The sequence below is a fragment of the Poecilia reticulata genome, linkage group LG21 (genome assembly GCF_000633615.1).
Source record: "Poecilia reticulata strain Guanapo linkage group LG21, Guppy_female_1.0+MT, whole genome shotgun sequence".
NCBI classification, from domain to species: domain Eukaryota; kingdom Metazoa; phylum Chordata; class Actinopteri; order Cyprinodontiformes; family Poeciliidae; genus Poecilia; species Poecilia reticulata.
The window spans coordinates 16,188,316-16,209,013 of NC_024351.1; the positions used below are offsets into that span (position 1 = coordinate 16,188,316).

Consider the following 20,698-nt stretch of genomic DNA (forward strand, 5'->3'; position numbering starts at 1 on the left):
TACAGGAGGCATTATTCAAGTTAGTATCAAAAAGCAAAGGGAAATTAAATATTGTAGGTCATGCTATCTACGGTTTTTCAAAGGCTCTTGTCGATGCTGATATCTATGGGCAGGAAGGATCTCTGGTAGCAGTCTGTAAAACAAGGGTTCTCATGATACCTCTGACTGAAGAGGCTTTTTTTAAAAAAGAATCATAATCTCCAGCGCTTCAACAGTAGTCCCCAGAACAGAACCTTTTATTCTGCTTTATTTATATGGTACCTTTCACAGATAAAATCAGAAGAACTTCATAAAACAAATCATTTGTGAGGAACCCAACTAAGTATTTCTGCAGATTAAATGATTCTGACTTCTGCTGGAAGTCTGAAGTGTACAGAGTGAAAAGTAATGGTGAGAGTACAGTCCCCTGTGGTGCTCCTGTGCTGCTAATCACCTGGTTAGACACACAGTCATGCAGTCTTGCAAACTGTGGTCTGTCTGTCAGGTAGTTGTAGATACAAGTGATTATAGAGGCCTCCGTCTGTGTCTTCTGGAGTTTTTGGCAAAGCAAATCAGGCTAAATTGTATTAAGTGCACCGGAGAAATCAGAGAATGTGATCCTCACAGTGCTGCCAGCTCTGTCTAGATGATAGTGGGTTTGTTGAAGCAGGTGCATAATGGCGTCTTCAACTCCAACTACATTGCAGTATGCAAACTGCAGGGCTCCTGATATGTGCTTGTTGCTTACTCAGGTGGGCCAACAGGACCTTCATAATGTGAGAAGTCAGATCAACGGGTCTATAGTCTTCATTGACTGATTGGTGGGTTTTCTTTGGTATTGGAACAATGCAGGATGTCTTCCACAACACTGGAATCTTCTCTTGGTTCAAATTAAGGTTGAAGAGGAGCTGCAGAATCTCACAGAGTTTATCTGCAGAGGCCTTCATCTCTACACCATCTGGACCTGCAGCCTTGTTCCGGTTCAGTTTCCCCCATTAAGCCTCTTCACTTGACTTCTAAAGAGAAAGGTGTGGGATCTGGAGGCAATGGAAGCAGCAACACCTCCTGATTTGGTTGAAGACGAGACCTGTAGAAGAAGAAGAGCCAATGACTGAAATGGAAGATAAAACAGCTGAGGTTTGACAGAAAAGCTGTGGGTCAAAGGAGGATGGGATGTCTGTTGGCAACAGAGGACGATGAGGTTGTTCCTGAACAGAACCTATTGAAGAATATGGTCGATTCATTGGCTCTGTCCAGACTTCCATCTATCCGATACTTTTACTTAAAGCCTATGATCCTCTTCATCCCTGACCACACATCTCTGGCCGTGACGTATGTAATACCCCAGTTTGAAGAAGCTTAAGAGAAATTGCGTGTTCTGTAGTTGGAATTATAGTCGCAACATCTTTGTCAGTGAATGACATGTCGTGCATTTTTCTTGCTTCAAATTATATGGGCATTACTCAATATTTGAAAGAGTGGCGAACGTAGACTGAAAAACTTTGTTTACTTCTTCTGCAGCAAGACTACAACTTTATGTAGGCAGACTACAATTCTTAAACAGCGTAGAAACTCAACATCATTGTTCACAACACCTCCTTCTGTTTACTGATTGGCCCGACTGAAATTACACTGGAGAAATTAAGCTCAACGGGAGAAATCCCAAAGAGAATGCTGAAAGGAGATGAGATTTAAGCAGAATTGTGTGGGAAAGCAATGGCCAGGTTAGTAATTCAATTGAAAAAGCAAAAAACATTGATTAAATATGTTCATTATGCATAGAGTGACATGTTTCAAGTGTTTCTCAAGTAGTCCATATTATTTTGATTAAGACTTGCAGTTAATGAAAAACAAAAATTCAATTTCTGAGAAAACTGGAGTATTATGTAATATCATTTATTTTAAATAGACATGTAGACATGTTATTTAATTGCCATCCTGTTGCCAACACAAAAACTAAAACCGACGGTTATAAAATGTAAGGTTATTGGCAACATTCACAAGAATAGTAAGTATAGTAAAAAATATTTAAGGTGAAAAAAATGTCAATATTAGACCTCATCCTCATTCAAAACCAATTAAAAGAACATTTGGAGTCTTCTGATCTAATCAATTAGTGCATTAAAGCCACTGTCCCACTGTTTATCTTGCTATATGTCTATTGAAAAACATGCCACACAATTGTCAAACATCATGTCTTCTTAGGTCTTTAAAACATTTATGTTGCTTTTGACACAATCCCTATCAAAATATTACATGTGCATTCAGATTATCCTTTTACAGTGACGGGACTGGGTAGGTTATTTTGGTCAGATAGTTATTAGCTGTATTAAACAGAACGCCACTTTCACCTTCGCTTTCAAGCTTCTGGCATTCAGAGGTGAGTTTGCACAATTTTAGTCTGAGACGTAGATTCTTTAAACATGTGCAGTATAAATGCTACAGGCGCACAATGGCAAAAAAAATTTAATTAAATTAAAAAAAAAATTGAATAAAAAATTGGTCTATGTTATAGGGCCAAACTGCATTATGTCCTGGTACTCCACTGAAACGAAAGACAAATACAGATAGTGTGATGGGGGAATTACTGTCCCTCATCAGAAACTTGGTAGAGGCACCTCTGCATCCTGAAGAAGAATGGTGAGACATGAGCAGACAGACCTGTGTGCGTGTGGCTGTGATGGCAAAAGGTCTGTTAAAGCAAGACCCCCTGAATTCCAATGCTCCCATCTCTTCCTCCTCCTCCTCCCCTTCCCACCGCTCTCTCTCTCTCTCTCTGTCTCTCTCTCTCTCTCTCTCAGCATCCAGCAGCTGCGCCTCTCTCATGCCTTTCCTGACGCCGAGTGAAGCCTCCCATACAGATGAGCACTGGAAGCAACGCACCTCTTGACGTAGCCATACAGACCGGTTGCGGTGCCACACTCGGTGTGCAATACGTCCGTACAGCACGTATTGCGCAACGTGACTGATGCTCTGTACTGGCTCGGTACGGTGGAAACCACAGGGGGAAAAAAGCGGTCTCATTGGCGAGGAGCTGTGGATAAAACCCGTCGGCCGACCGGACCGAAGGACCGGACCCTCCCCTCGTCATTTGCCACAGGGAGAGATGAGCCGACTCGCCGTGTCGCTCGTGATGTGACTCGGTAATTCGCGTTTGTACGTATGGAGATAAGCAGCCTCTGAGGACTTCATCCATCGGAAAAGTGAAGACTGGGAGAATTGGGCTGTTTTGCGGCGACAGGGGGAGTGATGAGAGCTTCATCTGACAGCTCGCAGCCGACGCAGCATCCGCGGCGTGAGCTCTGACCACAGCTGGATTTGATGAGCTACGTCCGTGGGTGCGGAACCCTCGACAGAACCCGTCTGTCCTCACTCGTTTTTGTTGCGTTTTTACTGAGTACTGTTTAAAACATTATAGGCCACTGGAGGTAAGAGTGTGGTTTTGAATATATTTTTATTTTTATTTATTTATTTATTTTTAAAGACCGGCCTCTTTGCAGTTCATTCCCCGCTCCTGGCCGCGCGTCTTACCCGTCTGCCTCATCACATCCTCCGCGGCGTCTGGGAGCCGTCAGCCGCCCGGCATTTTCGCTAATTCTCCTACATGACAGCTCACACTGAAGGCTAATTTACACTATTTAACTTACCTTCTGTGAAATACAGAGACTGAATTAGTCGACGAGAAGTGCCGCGTCTATGCGCCTCCGTCGCACCGCCCCGGAAAGGACTTCTTGCCACTGAGAGAGCTGGATATGCCGAGATTAACGTGAAAGGATGGATCTAATTGTCGTTGTTTTGGGGCTGCTGGCGCTGGTCGTTGGAGGCATCAGCTGCCAAGGAGTGTACGGTAAGTCCGTGTATCCCACATGTTTTTTTCATGACCTTGTAGAACAGCTGTTTTCCTAGTGCGTTCATTGTCCTTTCATACTGTTGCTATTTAGGGGAAATACATGGATGGTTGACATATCAGCTCTGAAAGACCATATTTGAGATTGCCGATTCCTAAATGTATCCCCCTCCCCTCTTTGGTTATACAGCAAATCGTGTGTGTGTGCAGCCCCTTTTCTGATCCAATCCATCACTCCCCATGCTCTGTGAGCAGGCTAAATTTAGCAGGTTACATTTATATGTTATTACAGAGGAACCCGGTTGGTCTATTCGGAAGCCTTCGGGATTGTTCTTATTATTTCCCCCACCTTGCTAATTATGATTCAAAATGGCACATGTGACTCCTTATCTGACATCAGGCCAAATGCTTTTGTGGAAGTCATCATGAGGACTGTAATCTGTTGAGCAGTGGTACTTGCTATGCATCCTCATGAGTGATAGTCCTGCGTGTTGGATCTATCTACCCACCTCCTCCTTATGTCTAGCATCTCTGAGTCTCTTGCAGAAGAGATTCAGCTAATAAAAAGCTGGTGTTATATTATAAGGACTTGTTGCAGAAAGGAAAGGTGCAGGGACATTCTTACCACACGCAGCTCAAAGGAACCAGAACATTCTGTCATTGATTTCTGAAGGAATAAACTGCTGATGTTTAGACGATTCCTGTTTTTTTTTTTTTTTTTTTTTTTGCTAGTGTGCAATAAGAGGTGAGCATCGTCATCTGTTGCTGCTTGAATTCCACCACAAAAGCAAACTCCTGCCTGATGCCTCTGCAATTAGTGTCGCGAATTATATCTGGTATGAATCGTCAGCCTTGCCAGCAGAAGCAGCTCTGACAGTGGCAGCTGTAGGAGGACTGCGAGGACAAAGTGATTCATGTGCACCAAGACGAGGACATGGAGGAATCCTTGAGGTGCCCAGCCCTTATCTGTCAGCACTAACAGTGGCTCTGACCAAAGCAAAAAGGCCCCATGGAGGAATGCTAACGCCAGATGTAGAGACGTGGGGATTGTGTTTTTCTCAGGCTTAGAAGATTTTTGCCAGCACGGAGTGCGAGGCACAAGAACGGCCACAGTTAACATGACAGAAACTATCATGGGGTCACCAGGATTGTCCTTTTTCGTTTAGAGGCAGGAGCCAAATAGTAATAGGCGGGACAGTCCTGATTGATGATCCAATTAGATTGTACTACTTCTAACATCTACTGATTGTGTATTTTGTGGCGCCAACTCTGATATAGTTTGCTATATTCCACTTGCATCTGAAGACAGATATCTGAACTGTACATGACTTCAAATTACAGTTGATCACCCAGCATTTAGAAATGAAAAATTCGCTAAGGCTACACAAACAAGCTAGCTCTATTAACCTGAGCAAGTCGAAGTGAATAATATCGTCTCGAGGCACTTTTTTGAGACAATATTTGTTGTGAATTATTATAAATGAACTAAACTGAAATGCAGAATTTTGTGTATCAAATAAAAACTCCTCAAAAATCAAATCAATGTTTTCATTGATAAAGGGGTGGGCAGTTTGAGGATACCTTGATAAGATGCAAAGTGACATGATAATAAAATGCTTATTGTTGTAAATCGTGACCATATGGTAACCATATGTGTGGGACAACAATGCCAGTTTGTGATCTATGGCTGGTGAGGTTTCTCCCATGGTAATGGTTTTCTCTTTAGGTGCCACAGAAATCAGTTTTTTTATTTTTATGCATTTGACCTTTTTTTTTTCAATTCATAACTTTGAAATTAGAACTTGTGAAGGCAATTTGCATTTCAGTGGCATTCTCAAGTCTAGACAAGTGGTGAAAACATTTCAAGTTGTCAAGTGATATGCACTAAAAATAGATTGCATTCATTTCAGCTAATGGGTGTGAAAACAGTAATTTGAAGTTGCCTTAATTGGTTTGAGCTGAAATTAATTTTTGCATGTAATTTTAATGCTTTGCAATACCCATCAAACATTATAGCTTATATGGATTTCTTTTCAAATACTTTAATTAGAAAATGTTTGGCCAGTTTCCAATTTCTGGGTTGTGGACAGCTTTGAGCAACTCTACCAATTTGACTTATCTTTAACAACTATCACATAGCAACACAATTTGAAATAATTTGCCATTTGTGTGGTAAAGTTGCTTTAAAAGACAATTTTAATATTTTAAAACAAAGAAAAAGCATAAATCAGTTGACAGATCAAGATTTCTTTAATAACATCAGTCACTCTGTGTGTTTTCCCAAGAATGTTGGATTCTGTGAGATTTTTAAAGACATCCAGCAACATGCATTGTGCTCTGTGACAGAGAAACTTTGTTGCACTTAATTCAACCTTTTTATTATCTGCTGAAAATCTTGTTCTGACCATCCTGAATGAACTGCAGACGTCTCGCAACATGTAGAAAACACAGTTCTTTTTTAAAAAAGCTCGTCATATCTATATTGGCACTTTATTGCAAACATCTAGCTGATACTGAAAATGGCTAACTTTGAGTCTTCTTCTGTCAATAAGATTGTTCCCACCAAACAAAGTCATTTTCTACAAAATATATTGCTTAGATATGGTAGCAGATTGGAAGAAATCTGTATTTTTGACTTTGGTCAGTCATTGGCCTAACTAAAGGCCAACCAGTTGGATATTCAAATATGTAACTTGTCTATAATTTCAAATCTTGCATGCATTCAACTTCAACAGAATCGCAAAGAGTATTACAAACATCTCAGAATATTCTCTACATTGCTTTATCGCTCAGAAAAAAATATGACGTATTAATCAAATCTGGTGTTCAGAATAATGGATAGGTGGAATATTTCTGTCTAAAAATTTAATTTATTGCTTCTTTCCAAGCTTTCTATTTTAGCCGAATTTAGTTTCAGTCGAACTAAAAAGTAATATATATATAAAAAAACATTTATAAATAAACGCAGCCTTTACAGTATTAACTGTTTAGAGTCAGTATGGTCCTAGCTATTTAACAGGGCTCAGGTCACAGCCTGTAAATCCCTGCCCTCACCTAGCTCAATATTCATTTCTGTGACATGGAATCATCAGCTTCCGACAGACATTGAGAGCTGACAGGCTGACACTAATCATAAGAGCCGATACCGTGAACGTCCGATAAAAGCCGTTGATCCTTGGTGTAAGCATGCTGCCCATGCCGCCGTGTGCGAGTGGATGAAGATGCAAGCAGATTAGAAAGGAATCATATCCCATAATGCTTGATGTGATGTTACTAGAGTGGTATGTGTGGACTTGTGGCTATGTAGCAGCAGCAGCAGCAGAAGGGACAGGGGATGAGCTGGAGGGGTGTGTGGGGGGAAGCACCAGATGGAACTGTTTGGGCATTTAACTCTCAGTGTTTGCATGTATGTTGAGCAGCTTGAAAAATCCCTAGAGCACAACCAATTCCTCTTTTATTCATCAATACAGTTTCTTGAACCTTTCTACAGGTTATGTAGAAAGAACAGGGTTGTTTATATAATGGAAGGGCATCGTTCTCTAACTTGTAAAGCATATTTTCTCAAACGAAGAGGAACCACTGGTGAAGACCTGCATGTGCCTTATGTTTACCGCAAGCCTCTAGGGGAGCCGTCTGTATCCAGCAATTTATTGGCATGGCTCAAAAAGTCAACATTTATTATTGATGGTTGCAAAACATTTACATTTATGTAGTCTTGCCTCCCAGTGGATTGGATTCACAGAAGGTTCAGACATATGGTAGGTGTGGGAATTCAGCATCACAGGTGAAAAGCAGTGTAATATGAGACACAACACGATGGCGTTTTGCATTTTGTTCATGGAAAGTTGTCTTTGAATATACAGAATGCAGTCAAATGACGTAAAGTATTCAGACTGCAATTCATGCTTTAATAAATTCCCTTTTGCTTTCTAGAGAGACGTTTTTCAATCGTATCAACAGTTTTGGTCACTGGTAATGATAAACAAGTCACAAGTTGTCTTCCAAAGGAGCTTGCAGCCTTCTGCAGATTAATGTTTTCCTCAAGCTGTGAGAGTAAGCATGTCTGTCACTCTGTTATGCGACACTTTGCAATTTTTCATGTAGTGGTTATGCTTCAAAATCACTATGAACAATAGGAGGATAACAACAATGGAAAAACTTCCATATGCTTTTGGTTTTACACATAAAATAAATGGAGATTGTAATACTCCAGTACAGGTTTGACGAGTCCACATATTGGACTTTTTAAAGTTGGTCTAATTTTAAGGTTGTCCTGATTCCAGGAAAACATAAGGACAGAGAAAAAGTACAAATTCTACATTTTTATTTTTCAAAAACAATAGTTCTGATGTCGGCTCTAACTGTGTTAAAGAACAGGTATTTGAGAGTAGCTTTATCAAGTTCAGTTCTGATAAAACTGAAGTGGAGCTATCAACTAGATATGATAAAATAAAGTCCTGATGTTTAAGAAAACTGTGATGTAGTCCTTTCAAAGTCATCATCTGTTTCTAACTGAATGTTAAAGGTGCAACTTATGTCACCTTTAACATGAAAAGTGCTACACAAATGATTTAAAAGTGGTTGACGTTTCTGAAATGCTAAGTAGTCTGTATTTCGTAACTACCTACATACCACAGAGCAATTTACTCCCTTTCTTACTTCAAAATAAGATTCTCAAAGATATTATCAAGCTTAAAGGACTAACCACAGCTTATAGTTATAGCTTGTACTTATGTTATCAGACCAAGTGACAACAACTGCGTAGCTCTCGTGAGAGAGACTTAATTTTGATGACAAGATTAACATTGAACTTGCTAATACCTGGTAAACATCATGAATATTACTGCTAAAAATTATATATTTTTTTTATTTCTGGTCAACATTTAATATCGTCAGAAGATCTCACTCATCCATTCCTAATTGACTACACTGTACTTGTGCTTTGTTTCGCATTCAGTTACCATTGAATTTTTTTTGCCACTCGACTTTATAGCATTTTGTTTTGTTGCATTAACTCCATCTTTCCCTTCTTTGGTTTCTAAATGGACCCTAAAGCAGATGAGTGGGACATTTAGTAAATTTTCTCTGGTTATTTTTATCCGCGGGGATCACTTGATGCCATCTCCATTGACTAAATGGTGATATCATGATGCAGTAATGAAGAAATCACATAGCAGTGTGTTAAGTGGTGCTGCCATAGTCATTAAGGAGAATTGATGAAGGCTAGTCATCCCACCATGACCGCAGGCCAAAGTGAGAGAAAGTGAGTTTCCACTAAAGTACCAGCATCTGTTTTTTCCTCTTGTTCTTTCTTCCAGTCTCTGATATCTTTTGCACGGTTTTTACCTTCGTAATGCTTTTCTCAACATGCGTTTCTCATATAGATTGATATACATTAAACTCTACTCACCTTCACTTGGTAAAATCAGCTTCTTAATTGCATCAAATCAAAAATATGTGGTCTAGTTAACTAACCCAAAAAGCATTTGTATGTAACGGTAGTGACAGCTAAAGGGGGTGTAAATGTTAATATCAGAAAGCTGCAATCAAACATGAGTTTCACGATTGCACGCAAATGTCTTTGCGCTTGTTACTTTTTCTGGAGACGTACCGCCTTCACTGTGTTCCCTTTGCATCAAAGTCAGTCAGAGACAACCTCCATGGGATGCACAGATGTCCCTGATCTCATTTGTGTTGTGCTGCTGCTGAAGAGGGAGGAGAAAAAAAAGTTCCTATTGCCTTCTCCCCACACAATTCCACTTCTGCTTCCCTTTTTTTCCGCTGTCTTTCTCCTTCTGTCTCCTGCTCCCTCTCGTTTGCATTGAAGTCCAAGCAATTGCTGAGGTTCCCTTTTCATGAGCCCCGGTTCAGACGCTTTGGCTTCTAAGCTATGCAAATGCATTCTGCCAGTGAAACTAAAGCCGTCTTTGTTGGTTCTCAGAGGCCTCCTCCACAGAGTCCTTCATCATTCCTTTGGATCAGGACCCTTACATTTCCCACCGTAATAAGATCGCAGATAACTCTGTCTCTTCTCCTCCTGCTCAAAGTTCCTATTTCCTTGCCTGTCTTTCCTCTGCCAGCCTCTTCCCTCATTCCCCTCGGGGTAACAGCCGACGGACGTCTGCAGCTTTAGTCGGGGGACAAATGAAGATATGCAGCTGGGTAGAACACAGAACAAGGAATTTGTTGCAGTGGAACACTTAGTTGAACACCTCAAGGATTACTTTGGACCTCTCAGTGGGGCTTCAGATGGGACCAGTTTGATCATTTTGAATATTGCTCCTCTTTGGAGCCGACCCTCAGAGACTAGCACTCGACATACACTGCAGAGACACTGCTTGAGTCTTAAATCTAACACTCTTCTGCTGAGTTTAGCAGTCTCCAACAGTTAAGTAAACCAGCACTGAGTCGTTAAAATGAAAAAAAATCCCCAAAAAACAAAACATTGTTTATGCTTTAATGCACTGTATTTTTAACCCGACTCTAATTAGACCATTATTTTTTCTACTTTTTTTTTAATTAAGGTTGACTCCACCAGTTAATTATGACATACATAGCTAGCAGATAAACCTGTGTGTTTAGTGTTTACAAAACAGGGACAAACTTAAATAAAATGTCTCTTCATTTACAGTAATTCAAGAACATTTTGTTTAATCACACTGTTTGTGGGCTTGTGCTAAAACACAATCAGTGACAGCAATACGAGAGTTAGATTTTACAGACAACCATAACTCCTGTTACACTGTAGCAGATTTGCATTATCTTTACATGGATCTTAAAGTTAAATAAATGATGTGAAACATCTAGTGATGTCATGGGTTTTATCGTTTGCCTGCATCCCAACACGATGCGTAAACATGTGTAAAATTTACAGTGTTGTGCTGCATCAACACAAGATAATGTAAAGTTTTGGCGGGATGTCATTTTGTGGGAGGCTGTGATTGGGTGAAGGCAGGCGAACACCGTAGATAGGGGTGTTCACAGCACACCGTCGTACGTTGCAGCAATGCAAAGAGATCAATTATTAAACATGCATGTTTTCAGAGGAAGCTGGAGAAATCTACAAATGTATGGGAAGAACATAAAAATCCATGCAGAAAGCCTCTGGGTAGGGTTCAAACCCAAGGCGAGAAGCCAGTATTTGAATTTGTTTTATAGCAGTGGTACAAAATTGTGACCAAATTTTTCAATATGTTTAAAAAATCTGTGGCATGCATCTATGATGGACTTTATGGTGTGCCTACTTCAGTATCAGATGCAGAAGATAGTGATGCTAAGGCATTGTTTACTCAAGCCAGTGTATGTTTGCAATGCAGAACACAATATGTCAGAATCTTTTACAAAATCCACCTCTATATTATCTGCAGTCCAGTATAACAGAGCTGCACAGGTATATAAATCCAATATTAGTTTACCTTTAACATTAGGTATGTTGAACAAATAAATGTTCATTTGGTGTGTTTTGTATCAGATTAACCCTTAAACTAACAAAAGTTCCTCAAACTTTTATTCATCACACACAAAAAAGGGGAAACAAATGTTGGACCATGTCAGCATTTAAAGGTCATGGACCTAATAAAGGTTGATGAGTTATTTTTTCACACAAAGGATGTTTTTCTTTTAATCTGTAAAGTTGATATTAACACTTTCTGATGTAATTGTCTGATTATATTAGTGTTTATTCATTTAGCACTGTTGCCTCACAGCTAGAAGGTCACCAGTTCAAATCTCAACTGGGGCCCTTCTGTGTGTGGTTGGCATGCATGTGTGGGTTTATGACGGGTTCTCCAGTTTGCTCCTGCAGACAAAACCCAGCTCTAAGTTGATCCTTTCAGCATATGTGGTTGACTGTTAAGTTTTTGAAGTAGCTGCCAAAAAAAAAAAATACTGTTCATTATAAAATATTGCAAATTAAGATATTTGCATTCCTGGGTAAATTAGTGAATTTGATAGCACATGTGATAAAGAATGCCTCATTTTTATAAACGATAAGTTTATAAAATTCTGTCATCCATCTATTATGAGGATGTGGATGAGGTCAGAGAGACTATTTACCTCTGGATCATTCAATTCTAAATCCGCATGTTGCAGACAAAATAAGCTTATTATAATGGGCCTGGCTGCTTAAACGGTAAAACCCTCATCCCTAAACCCTGAGCTACTTGTCCCCCTCTATATAAAGCAGAGAACATAAAGCTACTGCTAATGGTCTTGCATTCATTCATTCATTAAGCCCCAGTCGACTGACTACCTGAAATATTGTCTACTACGTGTACTGATTTATTTTGATATTTTGTAATTCTAATGAAGTTTCATATATTTCTAACCTGCAGAGGAAACCTAGACTGAACAGAAGCAGATTTTTTTTTAAAGTCTCTGTACCGCTGATGGAAGGGGCCCAAAGCATTTTATCTTGAAGATGCATATTAAGTCAGCATTCATATAAATGCAAAACAAGGTGAAAAAAGATAAGGTGTAGCCATGATGTACTAGTATGTCTTAAAATATTTGAATATTGCATAAAAGTGTTTATAATACACAGGAGGATTCTCCCCATTATTAGCCTCATACAAAACGATACACACAATAGGGTTGCGACATTCTAGAAAAACTTGACTATACATTTCTTAAACTTTGCACGGACAGCATTGATTACTATCAAACTACAAGTTCCCGCTACTCTCCTTCACTATCAACTCTGTTTGAGTTTTCTAATTTTGGTGGCTGAGAACAGAAGTCACCAAAATATTAGTGAAGGCATAGTTTTGTTGTGTCTCTCTGTCAGCCGAATTATTGTTGTACCTTGCCTACTGTACAACAGTGTTACTTCAAAAGTCGTGACCTCATGGTGCTGCTTCAGTTTTCACACCATCGTTGACCAGTACACAGCAGAAAGTGGTAGAGGGTCAGGGTAGAGGTTTCTCCCATTAACCGCTCTTTAAACTTCAGAAATACCATTAACTATTTTAAATGCCTTTATAAAAATATAAATTATATATTTTGACTATTGTCTCACGAAGGCAGCTCGAAGTTAATTGTTGTCATTTAACATTCAACTCAAGTGCCAGTTTATTAAATATTCAGAACAAGATGAATATCTCCAAATGTCACCCATGCTACTGCTAACTTTATCTCCTGCATGCAGGAAGCCTTTTTGTGGAGGGATTCATTTATCATACAAAGGTTAATTTTCTCAAGTTGACTGACACATAGTTCAGCCGCAATTAAGAGCTGCGATTAATTGCAGTGAGAGTTTCTCCGTTCAAGATGAATGTGAGGTGAACAGCACTGATGGAGTTGTGTCCTGAAACAGAACAGACAGCAGCTCTCTGGGGTAAAACCCGCTTTGATGCTGCAGTGCAATGCATTCACCTTCCATGAGAGGGGGTTTGTCTGCAGACTGCGAGATAAAACTGGAACCGTGTCAAACAAACTTTTTCTTTTCATTCAACCTGTATTTAACCAGGATAAAACTCCTTCAGATCAAAAATCTATTCCACAAGAGAATACTGACAAAAATACAGTCAAAATTTGTGTCGTTACCTTGAGATTTCTTTCTAGCGTCATGATGGGTTTTGACTGGTTTTGTGTTATGCTTGCTTCTGAAGTGTCTGTAATGCTAAGTATCTTAAAATTAAATTACAAACTACAAACTCTGTTGCTTTTGACTCATTTTTGGTTTGAATTTGTGGTGAAACTAGCCATAACCATCCCTTCAAACAGAAAGTGACTGTTTAAAAGCAGATTCATTTTTTTGTCTTGCTAATGCTGTCATAATTTTCCAACTATTGAGTTCACTTCAAATAGGTTATCAATAGCTTTGAAAAAAAATAAAAATAAATAATAAAACAGTGGCTAAATGGGTAACTAAAATGAGTAACCAGACTTTTAAACAGACTTTGATGAGATTTAAACTTTTAAATCTCATCAAAAGTTTAAATCTCAGAGATTTAAACTTTTAAATTTCATCAAAATGTTTGCCAAAAAGAACAGAAAGGAAATAAATGTTGCCATTTCACCTATTTCTCCTCTAGATAAGACCTGAGCCTGGAAAATGGCAGGAGGAGAGTTAACTTCAAATAGGAAAGTTTTGTTTTCCTTTTAGCGTAACGCATTACAATGTGTGGGTCATATGCGCTGCCTTTTTTGCGCCACGAGCATCGCTCCCGGCCTATTTGTGTGGGTCAGGAACTGACTATCGGCTGCGCGGTGCGACATCGTTTCTTTGTGCCATGTGCATTGCAGACATGTAGACTGTAGTTGTGTGGGTCGGGTGCATTGTGCTGGTATGTGCCCCACCTGCATACTGATGTGTTTGTGTGGATCGGGATGGTTTTTGTGCATGCCCTCCAATAATATCCTGCAGGCGTCCCTCGCCTCACACCAGGTTCCTTTCGTTGTTGCTCTCAATGTCACTTTCCTCTCGCTCTTGAGTTTGTGCTGTCCTCTTCATCACGAATCAGTCCAGCCTTTTGAAACCTGTTGATAAAAAGCCACATATCATTGGCAGTGTTCAGGGTGTGTGAACAAAGTAGCGGATTATTGACTGGAAATCATTGGTAGTTAGGTTAAGAATAGCTGTGCAGATTTTGATCCTTTGTTTTGCAGTGAATAGGACAATCACAATTATTACAATTGTTTGATTGCAATCATGTGAGCTGACTCTGGTTATTATTTTTTGTTTTATCAATTTGCATAAACAACTAACACAAACATCATATTCCCATTCCCCATTCCTATTTCCTTTTCACTCTGATATGAAGTACTAATTCTGTAGCATGAATAAGTTTTTATCATTACTCAAGGTCTCGCAAATCAATACCTGCATAAAAAAAAAACGATTGAGCAGAAGGGACTTTTGTGTGAGGAACTGCACTGCCTCATAAACATATTTTTTTTATAACAGCCCTTTTGCAATTTAAATATGTTTTATTGACCATGTTTCCTTAAATGTTTTTGTGTTGGATTCCTATTACAGGCCATAACCTCAGTCATGTTCAACATCTGTACAGTTCTCATAGTTTTTACATGAAAACTATTTATCAATTTTCTTCCACTTCAAATTATGCACTACATTTGTTATCCTGTCACATACAATCTCATTGAAATATGTTGTTCAACACGGGAATAGTCCAAGAAGCAGGAACAGCTTTGCAAACCACCATAGTCTACTATCTTAAGAAGCAGCAGATTGCTGAGATCCTGTTTTAAAGTGTGTGGTGCATTTTTGTTTCATATCTTGGATTATCATTTCTGTGACTGGCATCACTTCAGATCCCAGAGAATTATACATGCGAGCCAGCTTCAAAGTGACGCAAATGATGAAAGGGTCTCATTGAATATGAATGTCTTTTCCTGTCTTCCTGCGCTGCTTTCACTCAATTGAATTGTCTGAGCTAAGTCAAACTGGCAGGACCTGCTTTTCCACATATGAGGTACAAGTCTCAGCAGTCCCCCCACAGGTAGCTGACAGCAGCAACGGGGCGCCTTTTAGCCGAACTGTGGAGGGAATACTGAAAAAGCAAGAGGCATGGCAGCGGGGGGGAGGTGAGGCGGGGATTGCTGCGTCGTAGCACCCACAAGAGGCTAATGCCAACCTTCAACTCTGTCACTTCAGCCCACACAGGCATCCTAAGTGTTGCTCCTGTGAAGTGATGTCTGTTGTCATGGTGACAGTATGTGAGCCTGGCATCGTGCGTCCTCTGACTTCCTTGTTCTCTCCTCTGCTGCCCACCCCCTCGCCTCATTCTCTTTCTCTCTTCTAGCGCGCCGGCAAATCAAACGCTGAAACAAATGTGAAGTGATTGCAGAAAGCAAACGTTCCTCACCACAGCCTCCCAGTTGTGCGTTGAAAGGAGATGAGATCGCAAGCATGGGAGAGGCGGGGACGGATTGGGACGGAGACGGGCGGCAGGCACGCGAGGAAGGTTAAGGCTGAATGTGTCTCTTTAAAAATCACCACCATCTCTTTGCTGCAAGGCAGCTGTGGGAACTGGGTCCCCACTTATCTTTGCAGCAAATAATGCGTAAGCTTTTCTGACAAGCAGAAACAGCAGTGGAGCAAACGCGTTGACAGTGACACCTTCAGTAGTCCTCGGCATCAAAATCAGCGCCAAACAGACAGTGAGCAAGGGATGGAGAGGGGTGGGCTGGGGGGCTGGGGTTGTTGGACACTTAAGGTATTTTCAAAAACGATAGTCCGGTAGACTCGGTTCAGTTGCTGGACCAAAATTGCAACATTTCTTACATTTTCAACTGGTGTGGTTCTCTTTCACTCTGCACTGAGACAAACAACCCCAACCCTTTCGTAAAACCTGTTTACCCTTCCCCCCTGTGATGTTGTTGCACCAAGAACTACTAAAGGAACCAACACAGAAAGAGAAGTCATGAGCGCAGCTTCCTTCTTCAAGAAATGTAAATAAAATTAGAGTGGTGTGAAATTTAAGTGGCTGTAAGATTTCTCTTTTTGTCGTTGGTAAAAGACAATGTGGTATTTCTCCAGCTGTGGTGCCAGACACAGATTTGTTTTGGTTGTATTTAACCAGAATGCGCTGCACTATGGTCCTCTTCTGGCTTTAGGAGCGGTCTACAGTCCACTTGGCTTTCACATGTGCATGTGAACCGTGCCAGAGATCACTTCAGCTGAACCGAACAGGACTTTATCCCAGATGGTTGGAGGTTCCTCAAAGTTCCAGAGATGATGGTTTACATTGTCTTTAAAAGTATTTGTACAGTTTTTGTCACATTTGACCAGATTTTGTCACATTTTGCAGTATTACAACTGCAAACTTTGGTGTTTTTTATTGGAATCTTAGAGGGCAGACCAGCCAAAGTAGTAGGTAATTGTACAGTGAAATAAAAAACGTCTATAACTGGATACGTTACGTCTTCTTCCTTGCTAATTATGTCAACTTCTAAGTCTTGACACAGATTCTAAAATGGATAAATGTCTCATCTTTGACAAAAGCAATTGTTTAGATCTAAACATTCAGTCTGGCTATGTTAACATTCAGTCTGGCTATGTTTTTTTTAAATATTTTTAACATTGTTATGTTGAAAAGTGATCCTCTGGCCCAGACTCGGGTCTCTTAACAGCTTTTCTCTTAGGAATGGCTTAAAATTAGTAATATTAAACTCCCCATCAATGTAGATCAACATCATTTAGAGTTTCTGCCACACCTAGCATTTCGAACAAAGACCAAAGCGTTTTGAACATAGCTGACCACAGCACCTTTTCTTTATGTTCCGGGTGTAAATGTGTGAAGTGCTGGGTAATGCTGGGTAGTGATCCATGAGGGATGATCAAAGCTTGCGACACTTCTTGAATGCTAAATCTTTACCCAACATTAAACTTCTCCAGAACTTTATGCCTGACTTGTCAAGCATGTACTCTGGTCTTAACAACCATGGCCTTCACCGAACAGCTGTATTTATACACACACACTTGATTTCAACCTGGGTTATTAAAGTAGAGGGGACTGAATTCAAACAAACACCACAGGTTTCAAATTTTTCATTTGGAAAACATTTGGAAGAACAGCAAAATCTTCCATCTGCTCTGCAGTTGTGCTCGTCTTTGTTTTGTTGCAGTAAAGTTTGTAATAACGACACAACTACGTGATGTTTGTCATAACATCCATGCTGTATGAATCCTTTTTCAAGACGACGTTTATGCACTTGATTTTGCTTGTGCAGCAATTTTTACTGTGTTTGTATCCTATCTCCCTATTCTGCTGTAGTATCGTTATAAAACATTGTTATTCTTTTAGAAAGATGCATTGTAATAGCCAGAGTCTTTAGTGTCATGCTTTCTTCTCTCCCGTTTAAATTGAGCATATCCCAGGGGTTGTTGCACCCTTCAGGATACCATCAAATCCTGTATTGTCAGCTAATGGCTTCCTATGGTGAAGCAAGCACACTTATCTGAATCAGATAAAGTACTTTTCCTCTGAGAGTCAGCTCAGTGGAAAAATAATTCTTATATCAAAATTTAATACAGATTTCTAAGTTCTCATTGGGTTTTGAACATTTTCCGTCTTTCCTCATCTTTATTCATGCCGCCACAGCAAAAGCGATGCAGCTGATGACTATTTCTACCTTGAGGAGTGTTTACTCGGTGTGATGTTTAGAGCCTCTTGTCTCGCACCAACAGGATTCAAAACTCAGGAATAGTTTTCTTTCTAATTACACACACAAGATTGCCTAATAAAATTGGAAACTAATTCCCTCCAGTCGCCAAACTTCTTAAATGCTTTCTGCGGGAAACAAACTTAGTTTGAGAAACAAAGAACTTTGAAGGGCTCAGAAATCTCTGGAACATTTCCTCCTTTTCTATACATGTGACTCAGCTGTAGGATTGATTCTTGCTGCGTTACCAGGGTCTCAACATGGTCTGAATCTTCAAGATTTGGCTTTCAGTTCTTAGCTGTCCAATTTTGTCTCTTGACCCAGTCTGTGTGTGCCAGCTCAGCGTGAGGTGTGCTTGATTTGGATCATTTTCTCCTGGCCTCAAGGAGGCTTGAATCATTTATCAGTGGTACACATTTTGCTGCTTATGAGCCAATTACTTTTAGTGTACAAAGCCAGATGTTCGTTTCTGTTTCTTTCTTTTTTTGCGATTGACAGATCAAGTAATTTTATAACGTTTGGTAACGTTACCCTTGCCTTGCTATTTTTAATTTTTTGCTCTAGTTAGAAATATGTCAATTGATTAATTTAAGATGCCTGCTGCATGGTATAATTTCGGTAATAGAAAAGGCCTGGTAGTTGGACATCTGTTGATTTATTGTAATTTTGGACTCCTCTGATTAAAGGAGAGGTGTTATTCATCCTTGAACACGTTAAAATAGTTTAACAGGCTATACAAAATATGTTCATTACATTTTTTTTTTGTGCAAAAATGATTCTCAGATAATGACATTTCAATTAGCCTTTTTAGGGCTTATCCATCATTATTCAAATAACCAGATGCAGAAGAGGTGAAGCCTTTTACACAATCATCAAGGGCACAGAAAGTAGTTTCATAATGACAAGACAACCATCCCACAGTCCCAGGATGGATCAAGTGGACCCCAGAGTCCAGAAGGGTCAGACTGACCCCATGTTGGCTTTTGAGTCATCTTCTTTTTTTTTTGCATCTTTATTTCCGAGCTATGACTGCAGGAGGATTTTACCTGCAGATTTGCAACGAACAGCAGGGACAGAACAGAACTTTCCACCAGTTGAGGTTTGCTGGTAAAGCTTTTCGTGAGTCGTTTGATCACAAAACAGATGTGAGGTGCCATGCCAGAGTGCCCTGCACATCTGTTGTGTGTAAACCACAATTTTCTTTGGCAATGTGGCTTGGAAATTGCCATTAAAAAGTGAAATGAGGCCAAACAGCAGCTCTGTTCTTTGTGACTGCATGGAAACTAACTGAGAAAATGTGCTCATCTTCAAACAATGGAGTGGAGCTCCGCTTGTGTTGCTAGGTGAGCGGCAGTGCCTGCCGATCACGACTTAATAAGCGAGAGGTTTTTGTGAAGGTTTTTCAGATAGAAACAAAACATGTAGACTTTGCCAAAAAGTGACTGGGTGTTTTGTTTTTTCCTTATGACTAAGACCATTTCTAGAAGCATTAAAGACCCAATTGGACAAAAATGTGCAAAAGGACAATCTTGCATTTTAGTTCCCCTTTAATTGAGCAAACTCATCACTCTGTGAGACATGATCTTAAAAGAATAAAAAAAATGCACCCATTTAGGCAACCTTGAATAAAAAATACTGCACTTTTAACAAGAGCTGCAGTGTTTAATGAATAATTTTAAGGAAATATGGAGAGCCCCTATGATTCAGAGTGGAGCTTGTGGAGGAGCTCAGTTTCCTCTCTGACAAGTTGCTTTCTGCTGATAGATATTCTGTTTCTATTTGCTGTATGATTATCTACCAGAGTGCACTGGAGTCAAATTTCAACATTTTTAACTTTGACCAGTGCGTAATGCAAGCTCCACAGAACTGCACACAACTTTATGCTGCAGGGTTAAGCACAACCCACGTATCGTGTTATGGAGATCTTAGTCCTCAACACGGCTGTCGCAGGTTTGATTCCCGTCCTGGTGACCTTTGCTGCATGTCTTTCTCATTTCTCTCATTATTTCCTATCCATTCACCATCACATAAAGGCCTCTAGAGCCAAATAAAACCTTTAAATAAAATAACAACTTCATGCTGACGTGCGCTTACCTCAGTGAAGAAAAGGTACAAATGAATGGGTTTTGGAACGCAGTGGAGCTGGTGTCACAGTCTGTGTGCAAGCCCTATGACCAGGTCATAAAATCAAACACTGCTGGATAAAATAAGTAAAGGTACATTTCACTGCCTTTGAGAGCAAACGGCACATATGATGGGTAATACAGATACTGGACATTTAATGTTTAAAGATAGAAAACATTTGTGACGGAATGAGACACTCAGAGGTAAGAGGGAATAAATCAGCTGAACTTGTTAGTGTTGCTATGCTAGTTTGCTTTCAATAAGGAATATTGTTCTTTTTTTACTTTGTGTTTTAGTTCAGACTGACGTGAGGTGTTGAGAAAAATCTTTTAAAAATAAAATTTTCAGTAAAATGCGGTGAACAGTGATGGAGTGGTTCGATCCAGAATTCAGTTTCTCTGTGGCTGTAATCACCCAATGATTGCTGGAGATTGGCACCAGATCACCCCTGGCGACCCTGCAAGGATAAGCGGCTTCAGATAATGGATGGATGGTTTTGTGTTTTATGTCATTTTTCCTTATACTGTTTTATCAACTTATCCATTCATTACTTTTAGGCATGATTTCACCCTGTGCCATCTGATAGGGGACAAGCATAAAAAAAAAAAATCGGCCTTGCCT

At 39.9% G+C, this 20,698-nt stretch overlaps 1 protein-coding gene across 4 annotated transcripts in view; it reads left to right on the plus strand.

Moving 5' to 3' along the window:
* Nucleotides 1-2,778: 2,778 nt before the first annotated feature.
* The window catches only part of LOC103457909 (MAM domain-containing glycosylphosphatidylinositol anchor protein 2), a 198,895-nt gene continuing 180,975 nt past the window's right edge, over nucleotides 2,779-20,698 (plus strand). For 3 of the 4 annotated variants that reach the window (XM_008398386.2, XM_008398385.2, XM_008398387.2), the window contains exon 1: nucleotides 2,779-3,826. In XM_008398386.2, coding sequence (XP_008396608.1) covers nucleotides 3,754-3,826 — 73 coding nt within the window. In that variant the 5' untranslated portion in view covers nucleotides 2,779-3,753. The remainder of the gene's footprint in view (nucleotides 3,827-20,698) is intronic. The other variant, XM_008398384.2, reaches the window with a different exon arrangement.